The sequence below is a fragment of the Alligator sinensis genome, unplaced genomic scaffold (assembly GCF_000455745.1).
Source record: "Alligator sinensis unplaced genomic scaffold, ASM45574v1 scaffold601_1, whole genome shotgun sequence".
Classification (NCBI taxonomy): Eukaryota; Metazoa; Chordata; order Crocodylia; family Alligatoridae; genus Alligator; species Alligator sinensis.
The window spans coordinates 2,645,889-2,660,817 of record NW_005841905.1 but is presented as its reverse complement, the minus strand read 5'-3'; the positions used below and the strand labels follow the sequence as shown (position 1 = coordinate 2,660,817).

Below are 14,929 nucleotides of genomic sequence, written 5' to 3'. Positions count from 1 at the left end.
GGAAGGAGAAGCTCACATTATAGGTACCTGCATTTCATCCATCTTGAGGCATTTCTGATTCCTTTACGGCATTCGCCCACAGTTCAGAACAATATGAGACGGGAACAAGGACCTGTCTGCTGAATTTCACCACCTTCCTAAATCAGTTGCTGGAAACTCAGCTTAATATCTAACATTAATCCCCATATATTCAATGCAACAGTGTGCCTGCATCCTTCTTTTTCACTGCCGTCCCTCTGAGCACTACAGCCAGCAGCAATAAAATGCAAAACATACTTACGAAGTTGTTCTTTTGCTTGAGCTCCTACTGCTTTCTGAACCAGAGCACAAGATACCGGCCCAGCTTCAGTTTTTGTGTAGCTCCTTTGATTCCATGAATTTAACCAAATATTTCAAAGGTCTTTAAAAATGTAGGCACACAGAAAGACATGCGTGTGTGGAGTTGTGTATAGGACATGACATTTGGAGCAGAACAGTAAGAATGTGCATTTTTTCTTAGGGACAAATTCTGCTTGTTTTAATAGATTACTATAGCAGGATTGCTTTCTGCCACTTCCACTGGCACCAGGTAAAACTGAGGTAAGCTTACCAACTGCAAATGGACACAGTTTTAACTCACATCCAAGGAAAGATGAATTCTTGCTGGCTAGTCACCTTAGACCAGAGATGGGTAAAATGGCAGATCGAGCTGCTGGCCAGACTCCATTTCCCAGCATCCCCTGCCTGCATCACTGTGGCCAGTTCCAATGGAGACCTCAGGAGCAGTGGCACCGTGACAGTGCGGGGCCAGGGTTTCCATGGAGACCAGCCCCAGCAGCACTGGCAGGGTGAGGAGCTGCTCCGGGGCTGGGACCGGGACCTTGAAGTGGTAACAGCGTGGTCCAGAACCAGGAAGGGCCACAATCTACTGCCTGCATGCCCCTGCCCAAGGCACGAGGGTTGCAGATCACAGCCCTGCCCCGGCCCCAGACCACGCTGTCACTGCTGCAAGATCCCAGCCCCGGAGCAGACCCCCCCACCAGCCACATGCCCTGCCAGTGCTGCTGGGCTGGTCTCCATGGAAACCCTGGCCACGCACTGTTATGGTCCCGCAGCTCCTGGGATCTCCATGGAAACCAGCTGCAGCCACATGGGCAGGGACTGCTGGGAAATGGAGTCCACCATGGGTCCAATATGGCCCATGGGCCAGATTTTGCTGGCCCCTGTTTTAGACTTACACATCTGGGAAAAGGATACATGGTAGAACCTTGCTCACAGTTTATTCAAAAGATTGCTTAAGCAGAAAACAAATAGATTGTCTCAACAACATAGGAAATACCAAGTAATCTTGACATAGGAACCAAATGCTGGTTTAACTCCAGTTGGCAGAAATACTGGTATTTATCCAACTTTCTCAGCTGATGCACCATAATAAAACATGATACCAAATGACTCATTAGAATCATGTTCCATCCCATCCCACCCTTTAATGCAACATGACAGGCACATTCTACTCCAGCTGAATAATATTTTCCTAAATAGTCCTATTCAAGGGAGCCATTGTTTTAAGAAAATCATTTTGTTGATTTAAAAATGAACAAATAATCTTGAGATCATTTAGAGAGAAAGAGCTTGGGTTTAGGTAAAAATTAATAAAATCTTCATCCCAGATGCTCAATTTCACCATCCTACATGTTGTAAAACAGTATTTACAATAGAAGATGCGTTATAAAAAGAACCCTGCCGCATCAGCCTACACCAGAATTGAAGCCCATTAGGCAAGACCATGGATGAGCTAGAGATAGAGCTGAATCACGTCAGAGTCAAATGTCCTCTGAACTTTGCTGAACCCTGGAATCATTTTGTATCCAGAATCAAAACCAAGCAGGCCAAGCTTGATTCTGTGATTCAAGAATGGATGTCAGATTCAGGGCTGGGGTAAATCCCTTTCCCTCTTGAAGATTCTTCTCATTTCTAAGGCTAAGGACAGACATTCAAAAAGCCTGAATTGATTCAGTCTTTTCATGTTAGTTTACTCTGGCTAGGTTAAATCACTTCGTAACAGCACAGACATCCCAGACATGCAGGCACATGCCTGCAGTGGCTCAGGCTAGAAGCTTTGGGGCACTAAAACAGCCCTTCTTCCCTTGCACAGCACTGAGCAGGGGGGACACAGGCCCTGGCAAGATGCTCCGATTATCCCAGCAGGGAATTAATAATAGTGTTTATCACCCCATTAAAAAAGCAGAGGGACATTACCAGTTACCTGTTGATTCAGCACAGCACAGCACATAGTCTGTTAGCTAATAGCAGACACCTCTCAGCAAAGCAGAGGGGAGGGGAGGAATTCCATCTTAGCAGGGAGTGTGAGGAACAAACAGCTCTTCTAGGGAAGGACATTAAGCTACCTGTTGATTAGCTCCAAATGCTGTGCCTGCAAGTCTCTGCCAAGCTGCAGCCAGAGATCAGAGAGGAGGGGCCAGCCCTGCTGTGGAGCAGACAGCCCCATCCATCCCAGACAGCATGACAGGATGCTGGGGGTGGTTTATCTTAAACCAGCAAAGGGTCTGGGACAGACATTGCACAAACTGGTTTAAGCCAATTCAGTTAAGTCAGATACTACATTCAACCAGGTTTATCTCAAACCTGTTTCAGCCAATTTCAAACTGGATTATGTGCACTGAACATCTGTTCAGTTACAGGTTTAAACCAGTTTCTGATCGCTTAAACTGGTTTGTGTGTAATGTCTGTCCCTAGGCTAAGAGACTAGCTCTGCCACATTGCTACTCCAACCACAGGCTGTTCAGGAGCTGCCAGGCTAAGCTGGCCGTATTGACAAATCAGCAAGGTAACAGCAAACACAAAACCTCCCTTTCAATCAAAAACTCTCAAACTAGTGGAGCAAGGACAGGCAAAGTCTAAAAAGTAACTGGAGTTCCCAACTGCCATGTGTGCACCTGATAAAAGAAGCTAGGTTGCTTTGATATTCCTTGAAAAGATGACACTGGCCTTAGTTCAGCAGAAATGTGGACAGCAATGGAAGGCCAACTAGCAGACTTTGTTAAGTGCTTCCTGTGTCTGTGTCAGCACTCAAGGTAAACAAGGAGATGCCAGATCATGATTTGGATGGGAGATATTTCAGGTCCATTACACACACAAGGAAATGGCGAGTCAGATTGACTCCGAATTATTCCACAGGAAACATCCTACAAGTGATTTTGGGGAGTAGGGGAGCCATGGGGTGATCTATGCAATGGGGTGTCCTTTCGTACATAGTCTTTGCAGAACCCAGGGTACCACAGGAATCAAGGCTCCATTTTGTAGCTTCATTCTTTTTTCTCCTGAGCCTTACTATTTCAGTTAGACACAGCAGTCGCCTTTTCCCCATCCTAAACTGATATGTAATATTTGTGTGCTGTTAAAAAGGTTGCTTGTGGTCACTTGGACAGCCTCTTAAATGTCAGCTATTGGAGTGATGAATACTATGCAACAAGCATACCAAAATGGCACAAATAACTTGCAAGGAATGGTTTGGTGCTGGTAACATTCCTGGTTTGGCACTGGACCTGCTGACAGCTAACATGGACAATACAAGATTCCATCAAGCCTGACTTTACTGCCAGATATCCAGATCCCTATACCTGGCTCACAGGCAGATCCAGGTATTTGCACATTTTGGAGCACCTACATGAGACATTTACAGTAAATTAGTTGCCTAATTAGCTATACAGTAAATGTCTCGGTGTCTACACATGTAGCCCTATTAAGCCACAGTAAACTCTTAGACTCTGCAGCAGGTTAGTATTTGAAAATACTAGTACTATCCTGCTTCAGAGGTTTTTTTTGTGTGCATCAACACGTGTAGACGCTGACCTGGCTGGCTGGGGCACAAGGATGCTTCAGCGCGGAGGTTTCCTGCCACCCTTGTGCCCCAGCCAGCCCTTCTGCTGCACATGGAGCTGGGTCGTAGCAGCCCCCAGACTAACAGGCTGACCCCTGGGGCTCCCTGCCAGCCAGGGCTGCTCCAACCTGGCTCAACATGCTGCGGTTCAAACAGCGCTCCCAGAAACAAACTCTGGTGCAATAAGTTCCGGAGTTCATTGCCTCGTGCTAATAGCATGTGTAGATGAGCCCAGTGACTACCGGATCTCTCAGACAGTCCTCTACTGCACTGCGATTTCCACCTTCTCTGAGCTATGTGAGCTGACCATGAAAGGAGCTATAAACTTAACTATGTGATACATTTTGATACGCTGCCAGCAATGCCAACCTTAAAGCATTCAAGAAATAGGTGTCAAGACCCTCAGTGCTCATTAGATTATTTAAAACCAGACCCCCCACTCCACTTAAGTTTTAATTCAATAAATTTGAGATTCATGTAAACCACGCCCCTAGGAGCAGGAGCGACATCTCCCCCACACATGACTTTCAACAAAACCTGTAGTAATTGTCAACACTATGCTACCTTAAACTTCAACCCAGCACAACTTCAAAAGTGGCTGGTGCTGTAACTAAAGTGAGAAGGTTAATCAAAATGGGGCATGAGGGGTTCATGCCATACGGCTGTTCTTGTAGAAATGGCATATTTTGTTTAAGGCAACAAAAGATTCAAAGCACTGCTGTCTAGGCAGGGCTCTCTTGCAGGCTGGTGCACAAGTCATATACACATGTACAAATAATCTGCTTTACACACACGTGCAACCCTCCAGATTCTGGCAGAGTAGGTACACAAGTGCCATCCTGGGTCAGACCTCTGGTCCACCTAGCCAAGTATCCTGTCATGTACAGTGACAGGGGGAATGTTAAAGGGAAGAGTATTTATGCAGATCTTATCCAGACTGAGCTGAATCCAGTCCTTCCTCGTATCAGAGACCTATGTCCTCACTATATTGAACCATACCAAACATCTGATAAAAACTAGCTGCTTATCAAGAACTGCTAAATTAAAGGTCTACACCTTGTTGAAAAGTACCATGTGAAGGACAGCTTCTTACACTAGTCCTATATACCCCCCCTAGACTGGGGTGGGCAAAATACAGCCTGCCAGGCCATTCTATGTGGCCCATGGGGCCCCTCCAAAAAACAATTATTACCAAACTGCAGGTGCCCCTCCGAAAGCCAGTGGGAGGCAGGCTTTCAGAAGTTGCGTGCCTTTGGACCAGGCAGCCACACTACCTCCACTTCCGTGGGGCTCCTGGTACTCCAGCTGGGAGCCCCATGTGGAGGTACGGAGCATAAAGGCATGCAACTGGACAGCTGGTGAGTGGGGAGGGGAGCTCCTGCCTGCAGCACTGAAGCCACACATGGTGGCACAGAACTCACCCAGCCCACTGGCGCGTATGTGGGTGGGGGGTGGGAGTATTTGTCGGTGCATAGTATGTGTGGGTGACTGTGATGTTTGTGGCATGCCCCCACCCACCCTCTCCATGGTACACAGCCCCTGCTGCCAGCAACAGCAGCAGGCGGCCAGGCTCTTGGGGCACTCATGGTCTGCAGCAGGTAGAGCACCCCAACAGTGCGTGACTCCGGCTGAGTCCCAGGAGCTGCACATGGCAGAGTTGGCTTGGCCCAGCCCACTGGCACACACCTTCAAAACAAATCGGTCTGGCTCTGTGCTAGCATGTAGGACTCTGGGCACTGCAGACAGGAGCTGTGCGCCAACAGGCCAGGCAAGGCCAGATTCATGCCTCCACACGAGGCTTCCAGCACTCCAGCAGGGAGATGAATGTGGAGGCATGGATCCAGTCTGGCTCAGCTCAGTGACGCACAATCCCGGCTGCAGTGCTGACAGCCCCACGTGCTGGCACAGAGCCAGTCTGGTTGGTCTGCTGGCATGCACTCCTGGCTATAATACCAGGAGTCACATGTCAGGGCATGAAGCCTGGCCAGTCCAATGGTGCATGGACCATGTGTCATGCACTATCAGGCCAGGCAGGGTGCATATCACCAAGTGCAGCTTTCTGCTGGAGTGCCAGGAGCCCCACATGCTGGCATGGAGCCAGCCTGGTTTGAGGTGAGGGTGGATGCCAGTGGGCTGGCCCAGGCAGGCTCTATACTGCCACATGCAGCTTCCAGGACACAGCTGGAGCTCCGCACCCCCAGGAGACTCTGCCTGTCATGGGCCATGACATCCTGAGGGCCTGCTCCTGTCACTAGTGGCAGGGGCTGTGTACCATGGGGAGGGGTGGAGTGGAGGGGCCCAAACCCAACCCACACCCTACACCCACCCAAAGACCCTCCCCACAGCCCCCCCACGCTCTTTTGCAAACCCCTCCAGACCCCACACTCCTTCACAAACCCTCCTCCCACACCGCTCCCCTCCCAGCCACGTCCCCCACATGCAATAGACAAAAGTAAGATTTATTTTGAGCTATTAGGGAATCACTTCTACTCTTGCAGCCCTAGACAACTCACCAAAAGTCATTAAGCGGCCTTCCAGCTGAAATAATTGCCCACCCCTGCTTAGACTATGCAGCAAGGTCCTCATTTCCATTGCTATGGCAGCCTGGAAAGTCAGCAGTATCTTCATTTAAGGATTAAGGCCGTTTTTGAACTAAATAGAATAAACACACTCAAAATAGGAGCCCACAGATTTGTTTTATTTTAGCCACATTTTCAGTTTTGTGCACAGTCTGATTTTTGTATGGACTGGCTGCACCCCTGACGTAGAAGTTAGCTTAAGGGAAGTGGAACAGGTCAAAGGTTGGTAGCTGCTTACGATGGCTGAAGCTCTTGGCAGCAGGAAAGATGTAAGAGGCAGTTTGGGATGAGCATAACAGCTAGGGGACTCTACTTAAGGATCATCAGTGAAAACAGCAAATCTTGTGATTAACCAAGCTCCACTCAAGGCAATTCACAAATACTTTTAGGCTGTCAATATTAAGTGTAGAGAGCATCATAAAAGAAAATGAGGACCAAGGGGTGCCTTACAAATTTGCTATTTAGAACCAAAACAGACGTGCCATGGAGCAAAGGTTAGAGCACGTAAGAAAATTAAAAGGGTTCACACAGGACAACTGCATTTACTACACTGTCCAATTTGGGTGCCTGTTTGTAAAGCAATCAAATACAAAACCTAGGTAAGGAAAGGAAATTTTCAACAGTGATCCCAAAAATAACAAAGGAAAGGAACCAAGATTTGAAATGCAGCAATGGAATAGATAGGAACAGCATTATACCGGGGAACGAGTGTGGCATTAGACATGCAAAAAATACTGAGGGACAGTAAAACACTGAAATAAATAATGTAAGTCTAACCACCAGGTATCCTAAAATCCATGCTGGAAGGCAGGTAAGTCTCAGAAGTGATGGATTTAAGACAGCTTGTAAAACAGACAGTTTAGAACAATCCTCAGTTTCAACCAGTAAGGTGAGTAACCAGTCAGAACAGGTTTGTTGCATGCTTTCCAGGTATTTGATTATTTCCCAAAGACGGTCTTTCAGATGAAAAGAACTGCAAGTGGCATTTCTACAAATACACACAGTACATGCTGAAACACTTCCCGCAAGAGGAAAGCCTCTGCAAGGGTTTTAAAGGTGACAAAATACTATTGACTTTCAACTTCAGCACAAGTCTGAGACTGCTGAGCCACTTCAAACAGAGCTCAGTGCTGAGCTCCAGACAGCAGCACTGATCACAGAACACTGGAAGTTAATTTGGGAAATATGTCCTCCCTCAACCCAACTCCACCCCAGCTGGTGGAGGTTTTCAAAGGGCTGTGGTTGCAGTGAGTTTCTTCTACAGTACTCACCATAAGTTTCCATCTCAGATGTGACCTGATGCTCAGGTGATCTATAACCAATTTCACACAGGTATTGAATTAAACCACCCCAGTAGTTTAGCTGCAGTGTTACCATTTTGCACTTATTCAGACTGCAACATGTTTTCTGCCCCACTATTAGGTCTGACTTCAAGCATGGCTATATCAGATCCAAGAAGGAGATTTACCAGTAGTCTTTAATTGAAAGCAAAGTGTATATCTGACTTCAAACAAAAGAACAGCAGAGACTGTGTGCAGTGGTGGAAGCTGTAATATTATAAGAGCTCTCTACATCTGTAGTGTTTGTACTAAGGCCGTGAGAAGTACAACTACCCTTATTCTTCTGAGGCATTATGGAGGTAAGCTAATTTTGGCCAGCCCAAAATATTGGAACCTAGGTGTGCCAAGACACATGCTCGGACCAGAACACAGCTGCAGAGGAAGGACGTGGCAACTCCTACTGAGGGTGAACACCACATTCAGTACAAATTTTCCCAAAAGAGAAAAGTTTAAAATTGAAGAGAAACTCAATTGGGCAAAACTTGGAAAGTTAAATCCTAGGAGATGAAGGAAATCCACACAGAGAAAAGTCTGCAGTATGGAAAGAAAAGGCAATGGCTGTAAATAGGAGATTTTAAAGTGGCCTCCCTTTAACAAAAGGGAGAGAACCAAAAAAGAAAAGTGCTGGAAGATGCCTCCTGGGTTACTATCCCTGCCCCAGGCTAGCCCAGAAGCAGTAAGAAGCACATCCTGCCCACTAGCACCAAAGCCTCAAAAACAGACTGTGTGGCTTGGCTTCAAGAAGCCTTGATGTCACACCAAGGCAGAGAGCCTAAGAGGAGCTCTGGACACCTGCTCAGGGCTGTACTAACCAGCTACATTGTGGGGTACCAGAGGACAGGATTTGCCTCTTGGCAATGCTCCAGGGCTTGCTATGAAGGCTGTGTAGTGATAGTTCTGGAGTATTGGAAGCAACCACTTAATATAATCCCTTTCAGTAACCAACCACAGTGCCATCATAATGGTAGGTTGTTTTTTGACCCATACTCCTCTTAGGGGAAGGTGTTCCAGACCTTCACTGTTCTGATAGAAACTTTCTAACTCCCAGCCTAACTTTATGAAGCAACACATTGTTGTGGTACCAGTATTGCCCTTTAGTTGAATAACTCTGCTAGTGTTTGCTTCCCTAATTTATTAATAGAGCTAAATGACATACCTTCTCCTAGACTTCATTATATATCCATAGTCTGAGCTCCTTTACGGTCCTCTTCTAAGATTGGATGAAGAATCCATCACCGACCTAAGCCCTCTTCTGCACTTGTTGCCTTTTCATTCATTTTTATTTAATATGGGTGATCATCCCACTCCACTCAGCAGCATCATACATGCAACTAGGCAGTAATTACTACAGTATTAAGGTCATGACAGAAATGTGGATATAATGAAAAGAAATGTTTCCCGGAAATATTTCACAATTCCATCCTGAAAGGGGTTAAGCAAGAATGACCTTTATTGAAAAAATAAATATTAATATAGTTTAAGTGGTAAAAATGGTAACATGGAAGTTTATACTACTGGCAAACTGAAACCGTAGTATTTGTAAGAGATGGGATACCTGTACATTCACCTTTCATGGTATAGACTTCAGTAAAATTCCAGGATACCAATAGAAAGGGAATACAGGGAAGAAACCCTCAAAGTGTGATGCTTCCATGAAGATTATAAAACAATGAGCAAAGTAACCTTAGCCAACTAAGCAGCAGCATCTCTGATGCAAGCTAATATTGAGGCAAAAGTGAAAATATTCAGACACTACAATTATGTTTGGCTCAGTTTAGAACACAAATTAATACTTGAACTGGTATCTACGAAATGAGTAAGTTTAGTCCGACTGGAGGACAGATGAAAAAAAGTGCCCCTATATTACTCACTAGTTCTAGTTTGCTATTGTAAAATTGCCAGCATGGTTTGGGACAGTTTTATAGCCTGTTTAGACCATGCTCTGCATGATTATGCACCTGAAGTTAGGACACAAATCTAATGCAAGACATGCCAGGTTCAACTGCTGCAAAACAGCTCCTTTTCTCTAAACAATGTTTAGGATTGAATGCAAAAGCTTCTTGCTTCTATGCACAGGCACTGGTTTTTCAAGAAATCTGGTACCTCTCAGCCTTAATTCTCCTTAAAAAATGTCAATCACCTTTACAGTTTGCTTGTACAAGGAGCCACATTTTCTGACTAATTTACTTAGTTAAAAGGATAATTCAAAAGTATTTGTGACTGTATTATGAACACAAAACCTGTATTTGCTTTAGTCCAATTTAGGCAGGAACAACTGATGCTGGCAATTAGTCTGTTTTACAGTCAAAAGTGACAAAGTATACAGAACTCTCTTTATTTTTAATTAACAACACTGCGCAATTAAATAGTACTTGAATGACAGAAAAAATACTCGGTTTTATTTGAGATAAACCATCATTTAAATACCTTAACATACATTGCATTATGTTATGCTTGCGTAAGGTTACATTTTCATAGAGTAAGCATTAGAAACTAAACCAATCCAAATACTGTAGACACCACAATTCTCAGAGTATTCTACAACAGCAAGTTTTATTTTTCGGTTTAGCTTCTTCATGTCATTGTGTTCATTGCTACATTTTTGCATTTCAAAGAGGAGTGAAATTCTCCAGGAAACTTGGGTTTCCAACATTGCCAGGTTTAAGTCCTGTTATATCAACATGTTGGCAAAGGAAAAACAAAAGAACAAAAACAAAACACAGCTGATTATTCCTATATGTAGGTTAAAGAGAAAAAGCAACATACCGACAAGGAACATGCAGGAAGTAGTTGCAGGGATAGAGAGATTCTATTTAGTACTCAACACCAATTAAGAGGTTAAGAGAAGCAATTTATCATGCAAATTAAACTATTATGGGAAGCAAGGAAGTAATCTTGCCAGACTCAAAAAATATTTCTTTTAAAGTAAAGACACTTCTTTTCAAGCTAAAAAATGTGTCCTGAAATAAAACTGGTGTAAATATACTTTCCTCACATAGAAGTGACATCCTATATGTAAATGCTCTGCAGAAGAAAAAAAAAGTCTTAGCAGAATCTTTTATGGATATTGAAACAAAATCTATAATGGATCTATAATCCACTCAGCAGAAACTGCCCAAATTTCAAAGTAGCACTTAGATAATTTGTCTCTAGGCTATAAAAAGATAAAAATACAAGGAATGATTTCACCAAATGATTCATAGGGAGTCTATGATGAATCTGTATGAATGCACACAGGAGACCAGAATCTTACAGACTTTCTTAAAAATGAAAGAAAGTGACTCCTTCATGACATACTCTAGATTATCTCATCATGGTATTAGGAACAGACCTTTTCTTCCCAAGTTTGGAAAAAAGAAAGAGCGCAGAAGGGAATTACAAGTTTGCATAAACTGCTATATCCAAGAGTTTCCATATCCTACTCCCAGTGAAATCAAAGGGGAATAGAAGCAAGGTTTAACCTCTTATTTCAACATGCCCGATTATTCTAGAACATAAACAGACATTGTTACAACCCCTTAAATCCTAGAAGAACACACTAGACTACTACAGTAGTTTTAGTCCCAAGGAAGGTAGAGGTAAGAGATTCTGTAACATTTTCCCAATCTCCAAATAAAATGCACTTCTAACCACATCAGCCTACTTTGAAGTCTTTAACCCGACTAGCAAAAAAGCCATCCTGTGATGATGAAAAGTAACATAGTGCAATTTTAGTATAGTTTAAAACATGAGACATCTTCACAAAGTGTGCACAATCAAAATGTATTCACAAATGTGTGCTCAAAAAAGAATATGTTGCCATCATTATAAAGGTATGAGACTGTCGGAGGAGTCCGTTTTAAAAATTCCCTTTGGTTGACTTCTTCTTCTTCTGCTCATCTCTCTGCTTCTGCTTCCTCCTCTTGCTGCCTTCTTTGTATCCTGAGGAGACATGGCTTGTAAAACACTATTCATAATATTAAACTGACTTTTCCTTTATAAAAATGAATGTGTTCCTCAAATGGGGGTGGGGTGGGGGGAATGAGACATCTTTGAAGTTTTGGATGTCTTGAACCTTTCCAAGCACTTCAAAGCCATTCAAGGACAGCATCAAAACAGCTTATAAAAATGGAAGTAATAAATAAGCAAGTGCCATTTAAATACTGCTTACAGTAGTTGAAGTTACCACAGTATTTACAGTTTGTATTCCCATTCTAAGGATAAGGCATATTATGATTCCTGAGTAAATAAAGCAGCTAAATAGTGACATTTAATGGTGTCCATTTTGTTCTTAAATAATAGAATAGAACATAAGCCTGTTCATGCTCAACTAGCACAGGTGATTTAACGTTTTATTGTAGTCTTGTGCTGCACACATTTTTACAGAGCTAAACTACTTTAAACTCTAGCAATTATTTGTCTTCACTTGAAAGAAAATAGGCAAATAAGCTACTGCCTCCGCATCTCATATCCTTTCCCCTTGGTTTTTCTAAAGAGCATGCAATCCCCTTAGCCGACTGTCCCATGCATTGACCACCAGGCACAAATGAAAGCCTGATAACATATCCATCCCCTCTCTTACAAACTTTGAGGAAAATGGAACATGCCAGTAGGCTTTGTATTGTAAAAAATCAGCCATGCAAAACCAAAAACTCTGCTCAGAGTTTAAATCTGAAATAAAGCCAGAAAAAAAAAATTAAGGTCTCAATAATCTATACTGTATCCTCAAAGACTAGTCATACAAGGCTTTAAAAAAATAGGACATGCTCTTAAGCTCAGCAATACTTGGTCAGAAGACATGGCAGAACCAAAGTTAATAGTTTTATACAGCATCTCTCAATTTCTCAGTTGAGGACAGCGCTGACCTCAGAGGCTCGAAACTGATTCTGTTCCCAATTCTATCAGTAACCGCCTATATGAACTTGGGCAGGTTAGTTTAGTACCTGTTCCTCCCTTCCATGCAATGTCCGTAGTGGTACTTCCCTATCTTTACATGCTTTGAAATCTATGTAGTAAAGAATTATTTAAGAGCTAAATATTCACCATGGTGTCATAACGCTGTCCTCCAACAAGCTGAATTCCTATCTAAAACATTAATTAAAGAAAATGTTTTGCAAAAATCTTGTTGGTCTAATAAAAGATAATCGCCTCTACCATGATCCCAGATTGCTTCTTCCTCTAGAACAGTACGGCTACAACCTGGATACCTATCTAAAACATTGGGAGTTTTACCTACATTGGACTTACAGTATTTAACTTTCTCTCTGAGGTCAGAAGAACCATAAGATTCGAGAAATAAATTCACTTCTGCATAAGCAAACAACTTTTGTACTTGTCCGAATGCTTCCATTTGTGCCAGCAGTGAATTTGTTCCTGGATGCCTGCCAGCTATTCAGCTGGATTAACAGCATTAATTCATACTATATAACGAGTTACCACAGGATTTAAGATATTGGACTACTTATTAGTTCTGCCATGTGCTATTAGTATCTAAAAAGTTAGCTTGGAAATTAGCTTATAATGCTTAAGGAAAAATATCTGGTGCTGTTCTGACACTAATTTGTAGAACTGCTGACAGAGCTTTTCCTCCTCAACACTTCATACCATCCTGGGATTCAGAGATGCACTTCCTACCAGGATTGAAGTATTTCCCTAACATAAGGTTTTGCTCCATATATTTGAGGAGTTCACCTTGAAGGGGAACCCTCTGGGCCACTTACACTTAACCAACACAGGGAAATACCCCTTGGTCTGCCTTGTACCTAACAGAGGCTGGAGAAAACTAGCAAAGGTGATTTAACTTTTTATTGTAGTCTTGTGCTACACACATTTTTACAGAGCTAAGATACTTTAAACTCTAGCAATTATTTGTCTTCACTTGAAAGAAAATAGGCAAGCAAGCTACTGTCTCCACATCTATAGCATATGGGTCCCTTGAAAAAGCAGAGCGAAAACATTCCCCAGAAGAAGGCTGGGTGAAACATCACCTAGAAATAAGATATCAAAGCTAGAAATTCTCTAAATTTGAAGGATTCGCCCCTTTTAGCAAGAAAGAAAAACAAAAACAGACAAAATGGGTCAATTTAATGACGATATAAAACATTAATAAGGATGTTCCTAAAGGAACTAGTTGAGGCCACCAATTTGCACCTCTGTAATTACCTAAATTTGTCTTCTTAAAACACTGAGTTCTGAAGGGCTTTTGAAACTGATGGCATAACGCTTTTTAAAATCAAATATCAAAAAGAACTCTATACCATTTAAAAGGGCCTTAAAAAGTCTAAAATAAACTAACATGAATGTGAACCCACCATATCTCATTGCAAAAATAACACAAAATATTTTAATAAGGAGGGACTAAGGTAGAGACATCTGACAGCAAGATTCCTTTCTAGCCTCTGGAATGATCAAGGGACAAAATGGAAACCCAGCAATAGGCAGACTGGCCAAAACATGAGTGAAAATACAATTATGAACACTCCTGTATAATCCACTGACATTGGTTACATTATGTTGACTGGCCCTAGCAGGGAACCTGACTGGCAGCACCACTGCGGTGCTTGCCACTTGGAGTGCTTGTGCAGGCTGCAGAGGAGCCTGCAAGGGGAGTAGCAGAGAGACACCCCCCTCCCCTGGAAAGATTTTAAGGGGGAAGGTGTGTGGCAGCACACCTGCTACTTTCAGGGCCTAAGCAGGCTGTGAGACAGCCTGCAGGTGACTGCAGAGCTGATCAGGCAGTCACATGACTGCCAGCAGGCCACCTGATTGGAGCAGGGCTGCACAACCTCAGCATAAGAGCAGACCCTGAGGAGCAGAGCCGACAGGGGTTGCTGGGACACGGTGGCAACCCCCATGCACCCCCAATGGCCGTGGTCACCGCGTAGGCGACAGGTGGGGGGGCAGGCAGGAGCACCGGTGTTCCCCCTGCGAGCGCCGGCTGGGGAGCAGGGCTGCCAGGTAAAGCAGCTATGCTCCCAGGTGGTGCACGAGTGCCGGCTGGGGACTGGGGCCACCAGCAGAAGTGGCCGTGGCCATTTCCAGAAGCACTGCATTCACTTTTTGGCGAGTGAGATCAGCCATGGGGGTCCCCCCTCCGGTCATTGACTGGTCATGGGGGCACATGCTGCTCTGGCCTCTTGGGGCAGTGGGGG

General features: G+C 43.8%; 1 protein-coding gene across 1 annotated transcript in view; it reads right to left on the bottom strand.

Annotated features, from left to right (window-relative positions):
• Window positions 1-10,120: 10,120 nt before the first annotated feature.
• The window catches only part of DNAJB6 (DnaJ heat shock protein family (Hsp40) member B6), a 67,037-nt gene continuing 62,228 nt past the window's right edge, over window positions 10,121-14,929 (bottom strand). The window contains exon 9 of the mRNA XM_006018547.2: window positions 10,121-11,720. Within this exon, the coding sequence (XP_006018609.1) occupies window positions 11,638-11,720 (83 nt within the window). The 3' untranslated portion in view covers window positions 10,121-11,637. The remainder of the gene's footprint in view (window positions 11,721-14,929) is intronic.